At 33.7% G+C, this 19,427-nt stretch overlaps 1 protein-coding gene across 4 annotated transcripts in view; it reads right to left on the minus strand.

Moving 5' to 3' along the window:
• Window positions 1-19,427, minus strand: part of Psi (P-element somatic inhibitor) — a 50,338-nt gene that overhangs the window by 22,860 nt on the left and 8,051 nt on the right. For all 4 annotated transcript variants that reach the window (XM_072534295.1, XM_072534294.1, XM_072534298.1 and 1 more), the window contains 2 exons: window positions 6,689-7,083; window positions 5,502-5,669 (listed from right to left, as the gene is read on the minus strand). In XM_072534295.1, coding sequence (XP_072390396.1) covers window positions 5,502-5,669; window positions 6,689-7,083 — 563 coding nt within the window. The remainder of the gene's footprint in view (window positions 1-5,501; window positions 5,670-6,688; window positions 7,084-19,427) is intronic.

Here is a 19,427-nt window from a genome sequence, read left to right on the forward strand (position 1 = left end):
ATGTACTGTAATAGTAACTTAGTACCAAAAAACATTTTTATGAAAATTAAAAATATCGTATTAATTTAAAGGTTGGTGCTACTGTTATTCTACTAAATTTGTTATATTTGGGTTGATGTTTTAACTTAGTTGTAATCTCAAATCGGATTCCAATTGTAGTTTGTTTCTGTATTTGTTTTTGAGATATACAAGAGCACAAAATCCCTTTTCACACAGGTAAGTGGATGAGAAAATCAGTATGTTTCAGTTCTTCTTCTGATATTTCTTTATAAACTGTTTTTATATTCACACAAAAACTTGATAAGGGAGATTCTTTGAAATGATGTTTTAAAGCTGAATCACATGATATTTATATTAATTGATTTTCCTGTATCGTTGTCAAGCCAATGATATCTGAAACGTTGAATGGGTCATCGATCCAGTTTTTATTTCTGTCTGATAATTCAGACAGAAAGGGTTCTGGAAGATAATTCCGAAAAGAAGACCGCAAACCTCGGAGGTGTTTAATCATTTCTTCTTCTACTTGCATTGGCAACATGATTGTAAAAACGTTACCAGTGTAGGAAAATGATTAGTTTTTTTAATTGTACGATTAGTGCAAAGGTCAAGCTACAGAAAATTCTCAATTATACCGTAGTTGTATTCGTAACAACCAAATGCAATCAAATTGGCGTCATTGCTAATATCTGTGCTCTCATCTAATTGCTCTGGCATATCAACAATTTTATTCTTCACAGTACTGTTGGATAACGATATGACGTCCAATTCTTTTGAAGATTTTTCTCCCAACATAGCGGAAACCATAATTTTAGCGTACTTTAATAATAATTCTTTAGCAATGGAGTGAGGCTTACCACTTTTTTCAACTAATGATAAGGTAAGATGCCAATACAGCATTTTCGTTACTGGCCCCAGTAGCAGTCTTAAGTATTGTTTTTTTTTGCTTAGTTCTAATTTTGAGGGTTTTCTTCACCACTGAAGTCTTTCTTCACCGCTTAAATTAATATATGTAAAACCGAAAGCTAAGTATTCATCACAAAACTTATGACGTTTATTAACCTTTGAAGTCTATGGTCTTTCATTTGCTTCATCTAAAGCGGAATCATTTGGCTTTTTCCAGTTTTTCACAATCACATTAAAAAAATAATATCTATACAGTTAAGTCGTTGGCGAGTGTGGTGCAGGGGCGTGGGCGAGTTTGGTGCAGGGGCGTGGGCGTTGTGACAGGGGAAGGTTCGCCGCGCGCACTTGTTTTACTCACTTCACTCGGTCATCTCGATCGTCGTCTCTCGATCAGTCGCGCCAGTCACGGTCGGATAATGGTTACCAGACTTACATTTATTGATTCATTTACATGTCCATAGATAAGACCATAGACTTCATAACACATGCTCGCGGACCCCCAGGGGTCCGTGGACCACAGGTTAAGAAACACTGATCTAGATAACGACGAATCCTTTCACGACCATTGGATCACTGATCTAGATAACGACGAATCCTTTCACGACCATTGGATTCCATTTTACTGGTTTCACTGTATTTTAAGAACCGCTATAAAGGTGGTTTGGGACTCTTTCCAATGGTTTATCGTTTCCAAAGAAATGGTAGTTTACATTAGGTTTTTGCTAATTTTCATCGTTTTCGTTTTATCGATATTAAAACCCATTCTGAAATTTTTGCTAGTCATTTCGATTAGGTTAGGCCTTCGAAGGCATTCTGCACTATCAGCAAGAATAACAGTATTTTCCATCGCTTCTCTAAATAGGTATTCAGAGTAAATATTGAACAATAAAGGTGACAAAACACAACCCTGTAGAACTCCTCTCTAGATATTAAATGTTCCAGAATAATTCTTGTCAACTTTAACGATGTTTTGTTGTGCATACCCTCTTTTCTGGTATGAAATAAGATAAATATCGAGTGGACTGTGGTTTACTTTGTCCAAAAAATTTTAACACTTGGATACCAATAGTGCTTCAATAGTTCCAAGTCCTGGGCCCTGATTCTAATTGAGATTTCGACTCAAAACATGTCGAAATTAATATGGCGACGTCGAAATGCGACTTTGCGGACCTTGTGGATTTCAGCTGAACTAACCAAACGACGTCACTAATTTTCGATTTATCGAAATTAATTTCAACTTCAAGAAAGTGGTTGAAATTTCATTTCGAGTCGAAATTAATCTGACATGACTGGCTCGACTGGGAGAAGTGAACTTAGGTTCAGTTTAGATAGGCGGTGTTGTGTTTTGATTCTTGCAAGGAAAACTGAGTCAAAAAGTATTAATATGGCTGTGTTTTACGGACATTTGCTGGTTTGGAGGAATTAGAGAGGATATAGATATCCGACGCTCACAACGGAGGATAAGAAGAATGTTACGGGATACTCAAAATCCCTTTTCACTAAGTGATGTTCAATTTAGGCAGCAATTCCGGCTTAATAAACAAGCTGCAAATTATTTGATAAGGGTATTAGAACCATATTTGGAAGAGAGTGTTTATGCCTCTAGGATACCCAAAAAGTTTAGGGCAAGTATATTACTAAGCTGCGGTAAATTTAAAAATATATTAGAATATAACCAATAAGTCAAATCTTATATATATAATGGCTATACACCCCAGCGTGGGGTTAAACCGCAAATGCTTTCTAGATCCGATTTCTTAAGTGGATCAGTCTTTTTTGTTTATCTTATCTTCTTGACAATATCTCTCCATTTTTTCCTGTCTCTAGTTCTTCCTCTCCATTCTCTGACTCATGCCCTTTGGAGGTCTTCTTCAACTTCTTGCAGCCACTTTGATCTGGGTCTTCCCCTTCTAACTCTACATTGCTTTATTTTAGTTACGATGTCTTCCTTAAGTTCTTCCTTAATTTCTGCATTTGTTCTGCTTCTATATTCATTTTGCTCTGTTCTGATTGGTCCTAGTATGGTTCTCATAATCTTTCTCTCTGCTATTCTTAAGTCTTCTTCATCTTTTTTAACCATCGTCATTGTTTCTCCTGCATATAATAATATTGGCCTAATTATGATGTTATAAATGCTCATCTTACTTTTTTTAGTCAGTGTTTTGCTTTTAAGTAATGTTTTGTTTGCAAAATAAGCTCTATTCGCTGCTAATATTTTTTCTTTTATTTCGGATTTTCTTTCTCCGGATTTACTTATTGTAACTCCTAGGTATTTGAAGTATTCTACTTCCTGAAACTCAGAACTTCCTATTTTGATTTTTTCTTTCATTGGTTTTTTCCCTAATCTTAATATTTTTGTCTTTTCTTGATTTAATCTTAGCCCCATTACCTCCCCTTTCTCTCTTATTTCTTCTAGCATTTCTTTCATTATTTTTCTGTTCTTTGCAATGATAGCAATATCGTCTGCATATGCAATTATTTGACCACCTCTTGTTCTGAGATTTCCTTTATTTATATTTCGAAGTACATATTCTAATGCTAGATTAAATAGCGTTGTTGATAAGGCATCTCCTTGTTTCATCCCTTTATTTATAATAAATTCCTCTGTCTCTCCTCTTTTTGTCTTTATGCTAATTTTTGTAGTTCTCATTGTCATTTCTATTAATTTTCTGAGTTTATGTGGAATTTTTAATTTTTTAAGTGCTATCATTAATCCGTTCCTTTTAATTGAATCAAATGCCTGTTTGAAGTCTATGAATAACATTTCCAATTCTAATTTATACTCGTTTGCTTTTTCCATTATTTGTTTTATTGTGTGTATTGCATCTATTGTAGATCTTCCTTCTGTGAATCCACATTGGTACTGTCCTACTGTCTTCTTTGTGATCTTTGATAACCTCTTTTTTATTATTGATGTCAATATTTTATATGTTGTATTTAGTAACGTTATTCCTCTATAATTTTCACAGATTTGTTGGTCTCCCTTTTTATGTACTGTTATGATCTGCCCTACCTCCCAGTCCCCTGGCATTTTCTCTTCTTTCCATATGTTTTTCAATAGTGTCAGTATTTTTCCTCTTAGTTCCCTTCCCCCGTATTTTATTAGTTCCATATTAATGCCATCTTTACCAGGGGCTTTTCCATTTTTGCTTCTCTGTATTACTTCATCCAATTCCTCTAATGTTGGTTCTTTTAAAATTTCGATATCTACTTCATCTACTTCTTCTTCGTGCACCGTTTCCTCCTCGTTATGCATTTCTTCTTCTGTTGTTTCCTCCGTCAAGAGCTCTCTGTAGTAATCTCTCCATACTTGTTTGTATTCTTGGTCCTCTATTATCACTATTCCCTCTCTATTTTTTATTCCGTTTGTTTTGCCCTTGTATTTTTTGTTTTGTTCTTTAATCTTTTTGTAAAAACTTTTCGTATTTCTGTTTGTTCTTTCCTGCTCTATTTCCTGCATTTTTTGTATACCCATCTTCTTTTATTTTGCCTTATCACTTTCTTAGCATTCCTTCTTAATTTTTCATATTCTTCTCTGTCTTCCTCTTTATCTGTTCTTAGCCATTTATTTCTGGCTTGCACTTTTTTCAACATAAGTCAAATCTTAGTGCTTATATTAACCATTGTGGTTATAACTTAGGGATCTCCCACATCGCCTATTTTCTTTCCTTGCCATCTTTTCTTTCAATTCAAAATATAATTGCGAATGTCCACTATTTATGATTTAACAACTCAAACAAGAAAAAAAAAGACGTTCACGTAACGTAAACAAAACAAACATTCAACAAGCGTATTGCAGCGTGCAGCCAATAACCAAGAGGGCCAACCCAAATTTTCAGCAGTGTCAAAATGATAAAGTAAATATCCCCAGTTTTAACTACAATCGAAATTAATGAGAATCGCTAGCGATTGCGACTGTCATGGCGTAGTCGCTTTTAAATTTTAACATCGAAATGAAATAGAATCAGGGCTCATTTCCAAATCCAAACTGAAACTGGTCCAGCTGATGTCGAGTGCTGGTTATATTCTATCGTGTATAATTTATAGAAAGATCTTCAAGAAAAGTTACTGTAATCTTCACACTTTTTGGGAGATCTTTCCTTTGGTAGTGGTATGAATATAGAGAGTCGCCAATCATTGGGAAACTTTCCTGTCTGGTAAATGATGTTGGGAACAGGTTTTGTATAGGTTCGATATAGTCATTCCCTAACAATTTGAGGATTTCTCCATATATTTTATCAGAGTCTAGAGTTTTGTTAATTTTTATTCTTTGGATGGCCAAGTAACCGATGTAGAGCCATACGTTGCCATGTTACCAATTCCAAAGGTAACTTAAACATCCTAATTTTTAATAACATATAATGTAACATATTTGTAAATTTATAACATTTAAAGGATTTTCACCCATATATTTTAGTGGCTCATAGCATGTACACTTTGTTACACTGATGATGGAATTTACATTCCGAAAACGTTCTGTATTTGTGATTTAGCCCGTTTGGGTATTTTATTTATACCTTTTACTAAAAATTTGAAATAAAATTTTTTTTAATTAAAAATGGCCGTGAAAAGAATTATTAGTATTTTTAATGACTTACCATTTCAACTTGTTTAGGATTTCCCGATAAGTAACACCTTCTGTCACCGGGGCCTTCATCGCGAGCCTGTTGGAACTGTACTTTCGCACCTGTTTCAGCCTGGATTTTCTTAATCATGTCTCCACCTTTTCCTATTACAACACCAACGGCCGGTCGTGGTACTAAGACCTGGAATACAAAAAATATGTTGTAATGTATAATGCATTATCACAACTGTTATCTAGTGTAATATGAAAAGTAAGCCCTTGAAAGGAATGAGCAAGTTGACGCAACCCAGAAAACTATAAAATTTTCTCAGAACACATTTTTTACAGATTATGTTAACTAGAAAAACAGAGGTGATCACGTTCCTTTTTCAAAACATAATATGAACTACTTTGTTCTATCTAAAAGCTGACTTTTATTATTGAATGAGTTTTCTTAAAACTTGAATTTTCTTCTAATTTACATTGATGCACTTATCTTAAATTTTTTATACTATAGTACAGCCTTACCAGTACTATAAAGAAGGGGAAGTGATCCTTTTTTTGTAAAATAACCTTTTTATGTACAACTAAACTAACTCTCCTTATATTTCTAAACTTAACGTTTTGACAGGAAAAATCGGGCCTTCATTATTGCTCATTGCTGAATTCTACCAGCTCAAGAGTTGTTATCAGTTCGACAAAAATTACTAGAACAAGTTTGCCAAGCTTTTATTTCAACTGGAGGACTTACTTACTGTAGTCTACAAAAGAGACTTGTTTTTGACTTTCAACATGTCAGTTAGAAAATACTTCAATGTGACAGGATTGTGAATTACTTAATAAAAGTTATGCAACTGTCAATTGTTACACATGGAATAAAACAAAATGTTGAGAAGTACGTTAAGAGATGAAATTCGCAACAGTGAAATATGCCACAGTTCTTGAGTAATTATAAAATACGTACACTGAATTCTATAGAAATACAATGTTTAAGTTACATATCACAAGAAAACAGTTTCGGAAACTCTAAAAAATAGGAATTATCTACAAAAGTTGTCTCAAAAATATTTTTACTTAAAACCGAATCGTTTTATGTAAGGTAAAATTTTTGAAATTGATTTAGTCCCAAAGCGAAACTACAATTATTATTAAACAATAATTGAGCATTAGGTAGGACTGTCTAAAATATACAATAAAATAGTCAAAACATCAAATACTTACTTCCATCTGTTCGCCACCGCCTCCACCGCCATAATCATTGTAACCTCCATCGTTTGGTCCCTGGTTTTGACGTCCTCTGGGGCCGCCTCTGTTGAAACCTTTCATCTCTTTTTCAGCTATTAGGTCATATACTAGCTGTTTGGCATGTTCTACCTTTTGAGGGTCACCACTGATCACTAGGGGCTTCTCGTGTTCTTGATTAGGGCCATCTTGAATTACGACCATTTTTGCGCCACTTTTTTCTTGCAGCTGTTTGATAGTCTCGCCTCCCTTGCCGATGATAAGTCCTACTTTTGGTCCGGGAATCATGATTTCGATGGAGTTGCGGCCGCCTTGGCCTTGGCCGGGACCGGGGCCGCCGCCAGGTCCTCCTGGACCGCCGATACTGGTAACTCCTGAGAAACAAAATGAAATTTTACGTTTGGGCAATAAGGGCGGACAAGCATTTTTCGTTACATATAACCAAGCAATGTTTCTTATCTAAATTACAAAATACCTTCAAAGATTATATACAAAACACAACTGTCTGGCTTTTAACTGAACATATATAAATTAAATAGTGAAACAATAAGATATTATTTAATTGGAATTTTATAACATAAGCAAATCTGTATGTTTCCCTAACTAGTCTCCCCCCGTCTCTTTTTCAATGATATCTCCGTCCCTTTTATCCTGTTAGGTTAGATACCATTCTGTCTGTCCAATATTTTAATTTTCTGAATAACTAAGAGGTGCTTTAAATCTACAATTTTACATTTAACCCAAATTCTCTTTTAATCAGTCTGTTAAAAGTGGCTCAACATTAACCTAGCATAGAAAACGTACGATTTGTTATTTTGTCATTTATTTCCCAAGTTAGGGCCCTTTTAGTTCTTGATAAGATGCTCTTTTTCAACTTTTTATACCTTTCAAAAAGTAACTTGACTTGAAATCCTTAAAATAATGTAAATTTTCAGGTCTAACCTAATTGTTCTTCACAAAATGGTTTCCCCCGGACAATTTTTTTAATTATTGGAACTGGAATAATCACATGTAGCTAAATCTGCCGAATGGCAGGTGGTCGATCAATTCGTATAGTAAGTGGTGTAATTTTGCCTGTGAAACGACCGTCTTGTGAGCGGGAGGGAAGTTTTTTCTTCAAATCGGCATCAAAACTTTGTTTTGTGATGTTTCATAAACATTGAAGAAACCTGGTCGAAAATAACATTTAAAGAAAAAAGCCTTTCTACAACAAAGAAAATGATCATACAGTCGCCACACGGGAATTTGAAACTAAACACGCGTTTACTTCGAAAAATTAAAGGGAGAGAAACATCAGACGAGAACAAGAAGATAATCAAGGAATTAATAAAAAAAAACGCATTAAGAAGAAAACATGAAGCGATTATAGGCGATCCTTATTTGCTAAAAGCAAAACGTTAGGACCATTAAAGGGAACGAAATAATTAAAGTTTCCAATCTGCGCAGCTAGATTGATAAAAAAAAATATTACTCCTGACTTAGAAATCAGAAATCACATTGACATAGCCAAACTACGTAGTCTCGTAAGCGACAGATCTCTCGATATCCAAATTTTGTCAATGAAACATAATAGATACTTCTTTTAACTCATAATAGAGAGTGCAAGGTAGACCCGGACATGGATACAGACAGTGTTCCTGGCTTAAAGATATACGAGGTTAAAGAGGCTGAGTTCAAATGATTTGCTGAAGCCCTAGACTGAGGAAAATTTGCCAAAATTTTTGCCGACCTGCGATAGAAGGCATTCGAAGAAGAATTGGAAAACAAAGCACCTACACCAGTAATATGGTCGATATCGAAGAAAGAGAATAGCAGAAGCGACAAGAAAATTGAAGAAGTCACTGAGAGGACGAAATATCAAATAAGCTCTAATACGGAAGACAAACTTCAAAGCAACTTTTGAAACTAATCTAAAAAATCATAGACCATAATAGAATACAGCAAAAATAGAGATCAATCATTTTAATACCACTCTCTAAAAAAGGAAAAAGATAACATAAGATAACTATAACATTAAAGCTAAAAAAGCTTGGAAACCACAGAATTAATGAAAAGTACTTAGGGATAAAGCCAGAACAATATACATGTAAGAAGTATATACTGCCAGAATATAGTGTACTGTATATACTATATATATTGCCAGAAGCAGATGTAAAATAAAAAAAAACCAATAAATCGACAAAAAAAAAGGAATAGTGGAGTGAAACGACCATATAGACATGTGACTGAGGACAGAATATTAAAATAGCATAGGAAAGCGATCAATGGGGACAACTTAGCAATATTGGAATGATAATATATATATATATATATATATATATATATATATATATATATATATATATATATATATATATATATACAGTTGAACAGGCTCTATACAACAGAGCTTGGAATTTTTCCATTGTTTTCCTCCATTTTCTTCTGTCCTTGGCCGCAGTTCTCCAACTTGTTACCCCTTGCTTACACGCTTCTAGTCACTTTTTTCGTAGTCGTCCTTTTCTCTTTTTTCCTTACCCTCTCAGCAGCGATTCCTTTGCCTACCTTCCATCTGCCAGTCTCGCAATATGGCCTAACCATCTAAATCTCTTTGTCCTGACGATCTGGCTAATTTCTTGTTTCCCGTACAGCTCTCTGATCTCTGCATTTGTTCGTCTTTTCCAAACGTCTTCATAGTCCTTTACTCCCCCAAATATCTTTCTTAAAACACTCCGTTCCTAGTAGATGTTCAGCATGTTTTCTTGATTTTTGTTCATAACCCATGTTTCGCTTCCGTACAAGACCGTGTATCTGGTATAGTCTCAAGTTTGCCCCCCTCTCAATCTTCCTCTTGTAATCCGAATTTCTTGGCTTTCTTCCCCTTTACTTGTTAGGGTTAGTCCTAGATACTCCTAGAACTCCGTCACCATTTTGAAGCAATACTCTTTACTTTCGTTGTTTGTGGTAGCATTTAGTTATATGTCTTCGTATTTGGTCTGCCTCATTTCCATTTACTTTGTTTTTTGCTCATTAATAATCAGTCAATACTGTTTAGCCGTCGCTTCAAATGGTTTGAAAATCCTCAGCAGTTTCCCTAGTTCTTGCCATTAACACTACATCGCCCGCAAAGGCCAGGACCTGGTTTCTCTTGTCATAAATCATACCTTTCGTTCGTATTCCACTCTCTCATTATTGCCTTCAGTAAGAAATTGTAGAGTCGTGTGAACAGCAGAACTCTGCTCTAGTTCTCTTCTTACTTAAACTTGTCCTGATATGCTTTCTTCTATCCTTACTCTATTGTCGGTCTTCATTAAAGTCATTTTTACTAATAGTCTGATCATCTTTTCCGGAATTCCAAGTATATTTAGGGCATGGTACAGACGCCGGAATGATAATATACTGGAGTCATTGAAAAATAGACAGATTATATGCCTATATGAAAAAAAGTAGAAAATATTCTTTGTCCCATGCTGTGGTGGTTTCCATCGACATTATATTCAATACCCCCTTTATTGGTGATTAAATCAGTCCATCACGATGGGTGCTGTAAGTGCTTAGGATTAATGCTTCAAATTTATAGTTTGAAATATATATTTTAGGATTCAATCATCCCAGCATTTCCTGAGTAAAATTCTTCATACATTTGATACTTTCGGATTTGTTTCAATGTCGAAGCCAAGTGTATACAGCATTTAAATATGTACTCGTATATACAAATTCAATAGATTGAATTTACCACGATAGTCAAAGAGTGAACATCAGCTAAAAATGCCTAATGCATACACATAAATATGAAAATTATAAATTCAAAACATTGTCTCAAAAATATTTTTACGTAAAACAGTAATTTTACGTAAGGTAAATTTTTGAATTTATTGTAGCCCTAAAGCGAAACTACAACCATTAATCTACTAATAGTTGAGCATTAGACAGGGCAATATATAAAAAATATATATGCAATTTAAAATTAACCAATAACTGATTTTAATCAAATTAAAATAAATAATATATGCAGATGATCTGACCATCATAGCAAATACAAAGACGGTATTTGTGAAAGTAATAGAAAAACTAAAAGAATAGGACTTATTATATATGAATACAACATAAAACGAAGTATATGACGATAGGAAAATATAGTGACACAAAAATTTCTCACTGTGCAGAGCTATAGATATGAAGCAGTATCTATATTTAGTATCTAGGAGTGGTAATAGCAAGAATTCTAAAACGGAAGACATACAGTATGATATGAGTATAAATCTGCTTTGGATCAAGATATTAATAAAAAAAATAAAATTACATAATAATGATCGTTACATATGCAACGCAAACGGTAACATACTTAATGAAAGAAGGAAATAGCCTTCTGAAATTCGAAAGATTTACATAATAATGTAACAAAAGAAGGAGAAAGAAGAATGAAAATAAATGCTGAAATTAAACATGAGTTAAACAAAAAAGAGATTCTGAGATGTTGTGACTAAACTATGGCCAAAAGTAGAAGACGACTTAGACGAAGACGAAAGCCATGACTATCAAGTACAACGCAGAGAGGAAGAAATGAAAAAAAATCACGACAGAATGACGAATAGAAATCATTTACCTCAAAAATACGATTTTAAAAAGCCCAGGCATTAGTCATAAACTCAACGGGATTGTAAAGCTTTGATGAAGATAGGTTTTTAATCCATCAACGAATTAAATAATAAAAACTAGGAAATCTTCAATGGAAGTTTTTCATAATTAAAGGTCTTTGATGGAAGCAATTATGGAAATTAAATGTAGAAAGGAACAAACGAGATAACTAATATAAAATTGAAGAGTGATGATGATATAAATTACGAAAATTAAGTCAGTTATGCAAGCTAATACATGAAACATGAGAGCGTGGAAAAGATCTGCCTTTCACAGACCACAACTAGGCGAATTTTGCATCGTGACCTTACAAAATTCAACTGACCTAGGAGCTGAAGATAACCGACCATAGAAAACAATGTGTGTTCGCTGAATGAGCTCTGGAGCACTTGAAAACTGGCAAATTTTCATCAAAAAAATCATCTTTAGCTATAAGACCCATTTTTGGGTGGTTGGGTACGTTTACAAACAGAATTGACCAATTTGGGACCACGAAGTAACTGGTCTGGATCAGTAATCCGGCTCTCAGGTCAGTTAGATCTCATCGATCCTTAATACCTTGTATACAAACTGTTGGCATACAAATAGTTTCTTTAAAATGATTATTCTTCTAAGAAATGTGCCAGCCACCGTGGATCACATGTGATTCGGATAAGAGACTCAGGCGTAAAACTTTCGATAACGATGTCAGTTCAAAAATTCAGATCTTTGATCCAGTTTGGTCGTAAATAGTTCATCACTGGCCAATTTAAGAATAAACAACTTCAGTTACAATCAAGAAGATTATTTCTTGAGAATAGGAGAAAGTTGGGACGACTCAAGAAGAGAGGTATAATTACGAAATGAAATCGAACTAATGACGATAAAAAGAGTTTCCTCCACGACATTAGTGTATTCATCAGGGAGTTCAATGTTGACAGAGATCAGCCATTTGGTGGGAAGGTGATGTGTTTCGTTTTGAGATCTCTGCCGAATATATTACAGAAAAATGACCAGAATGAACGAGTTTTAAGGATGTTTTGAGCTTTTTGGTCAAGAGTGGTTTTTAGGGTGTAACTTTAGAGAGTGTAGTCTCTTATATATAGTGGGGGTATTAAACAGGGCGATTTTCTTTCCACAAAATCGTTCTTTCCAATCAGCTTGTGTCATAAAGTCGCGACTGAGCAGAGAGTAAATTTTTGCTCTGTAATGTTTTTGTCTACTTACCCCCGAATTTACAGCATAGAGCATTGATAAGAGAGACCCGACACAGCCACAACGCAAAGGCTACTGGAAACGGCAGAGATGAGATCGAAAGAGAAGTGAAGTTTCTTTCATTTATTGTGTGCAGTAGTCTCTAAAGTTACCTGTGTTTTCGTGAGATTAGTGTTTTTCTTTATCATCTACACCACTTTTAAAAATGGTTCAGGGGATTTTGAGCATACCATTTGATAACATCTTTATATTGTGGTATTGTCGCTAGAGAAGTGCCATCTGCATAAAGTTGGATATGAGTATTTGTTAGTCTTGGGTTTGAAGAGTAGCTGTTGTAAATTGTGTGATACAAGAATGGAACCTTGACGTCTTATAGCTGTAAGGAAATGAGTTAGGGAGTTGGTCCAACACATTTATCCTGAGATATATAAGTGTATCAACTTGACAAAGAAAATGGGCAGTCCAACGTTCAACAGTTTCTTCAATAATCCGGCATTCTAGACTGGGTCGACAATCTGTTGAACATATTAATTATTTCTACGATCTTATTTATTATATTACTGAATTCCCGCTTTCTTCAATCTCTATACGTAAAGATGTGTCTGAAGATCCACAACAGAAGTTTCCTGATTTTCTAAGCTGTTAACAGATTACCTACATGATTGCCAGTCACTGATATGTATCGCTTTTTTATTATTAAATTACGACAGAAAAAAGCAAATAATTGTTACAGTTAAAAGCCAGTACTGTTAAAAATTTCTACCTAACAAAAAGGAAAAATTAAAGATTATGGTAAAGTTACTTCTATTAGAGAAAAAACAATAAAACCAAAATAAATTGTCATGTTGTGTTCTGATTAACTGCTTCTTCAACCACTACAATTTAAATAAACTAAAATTTACAAAACAAAACATGTCTACAATTAAAACATAACATTCTGTAAGGACTATTTGAAATTAAAACAAAAATACAAATAAATACAGTTAGTCATATCTGATAATAAAGTGTACGTTTCTGCCCAATTTTAAATAAATTGAAATAACTTTTTCGCAAGAAAAATACACTTCAGAGATATGTATTAAAATAAGGTGTCAGTTTGAGAAATATTAAAAATTTTCTTTGACTTAATTCCCAACAAAAATGTTAAAAAGCGTAGCGGAAAATATATCGCAATTAACTAAAAAGAAATTAGTATAAAAAAGCAAACTAAGTTTTAATAATGAAATAATCCTCTGCACAACCGTCAAGACATTTAGAAGTGTGAATCGGAGCAGTTTTGGGTACCAGGTGCACCTCGTGTATTAGTTAATGTTAGGAAAGATATGAAACTTTGGGTTAACCTTGACGCTTTGATTAACATTTTAACGGGCGCTTGCATGATCCTCCATCACTGCTCTGAACTTAATCGCTATTTACAGGAGTTGCTACAGTAAACGTCAAGATATATTACTTTATGGCTTCAAAAAAAAACTCATAATGTCTCTTCAATGCTAGTTGTGTCAAGAGTCTAGTCACATGCCACAACAAGGTTTATATGGACCTAAAGACGGATTATAGCTGAAAAACATTTCAAAGCTATAAAAAAACCCTAAGCAGTATACCAGACAATTAACTTTTCGACGTTGACCACGGTTGTACAAATAATTATTACAGTTTGTCAAAACTAGGAACGACTTTTGAGAATTCTACAATCGGCACACCCACTTGATGTACAGTAACCTGAATTATATTAGTAAGGAAAGTAAACTGAAGCTGTAAATTACGTTTAAAAATCAGTAGACGAGGCGATCATCCATTTCTTTCTCCTCGAATATTTCCTCTGTCTGCTCTCTGGGCAGATGGCAAAATTTCGAAAGTCGTTCCTAGCCTTGACGAATAATATTCAACTCATAACATATAAAACTATTAATTATAAATATATTACTAAATAAAAAAAGCTGTAGTATGCAATTGATATCGTTTAGTAGAGTTAAGCTAGACCATAAAGACAAATTTGAATTTAATTGATGTGAATTCTATATTATAAAGCTGTCATTTGGCCTTGTAGACTTTTTCAGATTCATCGGTGTATAAGTAGTAGAACAAGAGGAATACTAGACCAATTCTTTGACCTTGAAGTTTGCAAGAAGTGACAAATAGTCCAAGACGTGATCGACAATGACCAGAGGGTTGGAATGAGTGGTTGCTTATCTCTACATCTCTTCTTTTCTAGAGAAGTGATCGACAATAATCTTTCATTTCTTCAAGAAGTACGGAAATACTAGAAAAGGCCACCCTGTACCCCTAGTGCAAAACTAATCGCCTCTCTTGTTTTGTCTTATCGCTTATTTCTTGTTTTCCACACAACTATACGGTGTCGCTCAAATTGGTTACGCAGGACTCATAGATTATAGCTTCATCCTTTCTTTTTTCATTTATTCCGGATGATAGAGCTTTATGAGTATCGGATTGCCTAGCCTAGCCTTTTAAATAGCAGGGTTTATAAATAAAATAACAACGGTTTCAACTGCTTTATTTTAAAAATGTTTGGGGGTACTTTCTAATAGATACAGATCATTTTGCTATATTCGATCTGTAATTGAGATGTGTCTTTGAGGATTACCAGCAGCTAAAGTCAAGAAAGCAGGTAATAAATACCCCATACTCTCCCTACTATCTGGAATAAAATATGTATAGAACAATGAATTATTCCTTTTATGAGCTATTTTTCTGTTTTTATAAAAAATCATTGGAAATCCATAAGGACACAATACCTACATTGTATTGTTACCATGCCCGACTCATAAAAAAAGACTGTTAGTAGTGTAGGTAAACAATATTCCAAGCGATAAGCGATGAGTTCTGCATTCAACACGCAGAGTAAATCCTCTGGTCATTGAAGACCATTACTTCTTGCACTTTTTCACTTACTCTCTTGCCATTGACCGTAATGTGAGTATTTGTATAATTGTGTGGAAAAGCCAGCACTTCTTTATCTACCATCTGGTCATTGTTGATCACTTCTATGGAAAAGTCCATTGTCAGTCCATTCTTGCATACCTCAAGGTCAAAGAAAGCTCTGATAACCATCACCATCAGACACCCTGAGGTCATGGTTACAAAACTGGTCTAGAGCCCTGCTTGTACCTCTGGTTGTGTTACATATATCTATGTTTGGAGAGGCTTTAATGCCTGCTGTACAGCCTTTTGGATAATCAAATCTTTTCCTCGCTTTAGGATCAAAACATGTTTACTTTATTTTTTCGCTTTAGAGTGTTTTAAAAACTACATTTTGATATTTATATTAGTAGTAGATATTTTTAAAATTTGTACTTTGAATTCTCAATATGGTGAAAAATAATAAGTTTTTTTATAAACATTAAATGATATAGTCAATATCATCAATACAAATGAGTTTATTATAAAAAAAAATGTTATTTTCTGGGCCGAAAAGACTCGATTTGGGCTTTAGTGACATTTGGAGAGAGATTATAATTTGCTGAAGCGAATAATTCTCCCGATCTAGATATATTAATTTCGACTTTCAGATCTTAAAGAGTTTCTACTTTCAAATCTCGAGAGTGCTCATATGTGAAGAGTCCTATGTCCTATAAAAGCATCATTTCATTTGGTTCGTGCCAAGGAACTGAACACAGCATGCAGCTACGTTTGTTTTAGCGGCTGATCAAAGAGCAAAAGCAGCGAATTCTGATTTATCACAATCTTCTTAAACTTCAAACGGTGATAAAAACTTTTTGAATGAGACGTGGAAATAGATATCAAATCGTCTCAAGCCAAGAACTTCTCCACAGAAAAAATTGTTTGAAGCTAAAGAACGGAGCTATGGCTAAGTGTGTAGAGCAACATCATAACGTAGCAGTTTAGTATGCGTTGTTCACTCATGCGTCATTTGAGCACAAACCCTATACCTAGTCTTTGTAGATAATTTCCCCAAACCTAAAATGTATTTGAAAGAACAGATTTGACTCGATTTAAACCATTCAGGAAAATCGCTAGGGGCGCTACACAAAATTCCAGAATAAAATATTCAGTGAAACGATGTAATAACTACGAACTAACAGTAGAAACGATGTTGAAACGGATCATGTGGAACGATTCATATATTTTTTAAACATATTCTGAAACCTTTTTTCACGCCTGGTATATAATTATCACTTGTAATTATACTTCCATATTATCTAGCCAAAATAAACAAAAAAGTTAATGAATATTGATAAGAATGTTGGTATCTAAACATTTAAAAATATTGACATTCCATTAACCTTATACCAACGCGTGTTTGCCAGTTTCATATAATTCATAACATTAAGTCAATAACGAAAATAGCATAATCATTTTTGAAATATTTAAAACATCTATAATAACTAAGAATTTTAAAAGAAGAATCACAAGAATAATAAATAAATTGCTTTCAACTTAATATTCTAAGAGCGAAAATTGTTACTCTTAATATAGATTCATATCCAGATCCACATACCCAAATATCTAATAGGCTGTTCAATAAGTTTTGCAATAAAATTTTATTATTCAGTATAGTCTCCCTGAACATTAATGCACTTGTTCGAACGAGATTCCAAATTTATGAATTCCATCCTTGAAGTGAAAATCTGGAAGGACTGCAAAATACACTTTAACAGCTGTTATGAACTCTTCATTTGATGAAAAACACTTTCCACGCATGAATTTTTTAGGTATTGAAACGGAAGTCACTAGGTGCCAAATTTGGTGAATACGGTGAATGCTTCAACAATTCGAAATTTAATTTATGCATTTTACCCATTGTTTTACACATTGCTCGTGTGACATGGTACATTGTCCTGATGAAAAGGGATTGCTTTTCTTCAGCAGAAAGGGTCTTTTTTACGAATTTTTTCCTTCGGCTGGTCTAAAAGGTTACAATACTATTCAGAATGTATTGCTTTACCAGTTTGCAAGTAATCCACAAATAAAATTCCTTTTGCATCTCAAAAAACTTATGTCAATACCTTCTTGTTCGATTTCTGGACATGAACTCGTTCCGGAGCCGAAGAACCAGATTTACACCACTCTTTAGCCTCTTGTTTTGATTCAGGATCATGGTGATAAACTTAAAATAAATCGACACATAAAATCCACTTTATCTTTTCGAAAACGCTCTAGAAATGTTGCTGAAAAAGTATTCAAATGTGTTTTTGTTCCATTGTTAGCGAATGCGGCACCCAGTGTGAAAACAGCTTTCTGAAACCCAATACTTCAGTCAAAATATTGCTTGCACTGTTTAATGAGATGCCTAGGGCTTCTACTAATTTTCTTTCAGTCACTGATATTCCAATACGGTATCCTGTATTTGTTCTATGATTTCTGGTGTTAATGTTTTTGGATGTTCTTGATGTGAATTGTCTTCAAGGCTTATCATTGAAGCGTCAACTTTTTGCTGTACTAATTAAAGGCGAAGAGTTCTTAACGATACTAAATGGCTTGTAAACAAAGAATGAATTGACAGATTAAAATGAAACTTCACATACATCCATATCAAGAGTGTGCCAACATAACAAAAAAAAATTTTGGCTAGTAACAATGCCCTCTCTTATCGAACCACAAAACTTATTGAACAGCCCTTTACTTAATAAATTATTTTGACAAACTCGATTAGAAGAAACCGTTAAAAATGTCTTTAAGTCTAACTCAAAGTATTTATTTTTAAGAATCAATTAAAATAAAAATTAAAAAATTATCTTTATAATGGTTACCAAATATTCCATATTTTATACAAATTCAGAGTGTCTTTGTGTTGCATTGGATTTTTCATATAAGGTATATACATTCTAATATAATTTCTAATAACTAAAATTTATCAATTACACTTTTTTGAAAAACAGCAGTAACATTTAGAGTGTATGGCAACTAAAAGGCTCTTTACAACTAGTAATGAAGAAAATAAAACATGTTTGATTACACAGTCAAATTCAAAATGAGGGCCAAAGAATTCTACAAAATGACTTATCGCCACACAGCAGTTTTAATCATTACTTCAATATACAAAATAATTCTTATATTAAATGGTTCTTCAATGTGCCTATTCTCACTCAGAATGTTGTTTAATTTCATTATAATTTTGTCTTTTGTAGGATGTGCCCCAGTATCTTTTGAATCCCATAAAGAAAATTGTGAGCAAAAATATTAAGATCTTTATGTAGAATGAATACACAGGTCAAATTTACTTCGGAAACTGAAATTAATTACTTAGAAAATGTTAAAATACATGCAAAAAGTGTTCCTGAAGATCGCTGAACCAATATTAAACATGTCAGTGAAGTTATAGAAGAAAATGAATCTTGACTGACCTGAAAACCTACAAGAAACAGTCATTAGAAATATCGTTTGGCTGTTTTATGAGACTGGAGGTTGTGTATCGATAAAGTAATTACAAAAAACACTGTTAGAAGTGTATGAATCGTCTGAAAGCGTAAGATGTTTGAGAATTGTAACAAGTTATGATTTAAATCGTAAAAAATGGAAGGAAATCGACATTTATTAACTGAATGTGGTAACATTCGCGCTTTAGTCATTAAGTATTTAGACAAAATATTAAAAAACCAAATATGTTAACAGAAAGTATGTGCATGCAGGAACATATTATGTCTACACAACAATCGAACTGATGGACAGATGACACTGATAAGGAGTTATTCAGGAGATAGATTGGTTATCATACATGCAGGGAGGAAATCTGTTTTACACGGGTTGAGGGAAAATATGATGAAATGAATTCATAAAAAACTAAGCTACAAAAGTAGATATGATAATAATATGTTGGTCTACAGAGAACAATAGCCATCTGTAATATTAATTTTTAAACTGAAACTATAAAATAATCAGATGACACAAACAAGATCATATTGAATATACATGGGACAAAATACTTTAA

This window comes from Diabrotica undecimpunctata, chromosome 6 (assembly GCF_040954645.1).
Source record: "Diabrotica undecimpunctata isolate CICGRU chromosome 6, icDiaUnde3, whole genome shotgun sequence".
NCBI classification, from domain to species: Eukaryota; Metazoa; Arthropoda; class Insecta; order Coleoptera; family Chrysomelidae; genus Diabrotica; species Diabrotica undecimpunctata.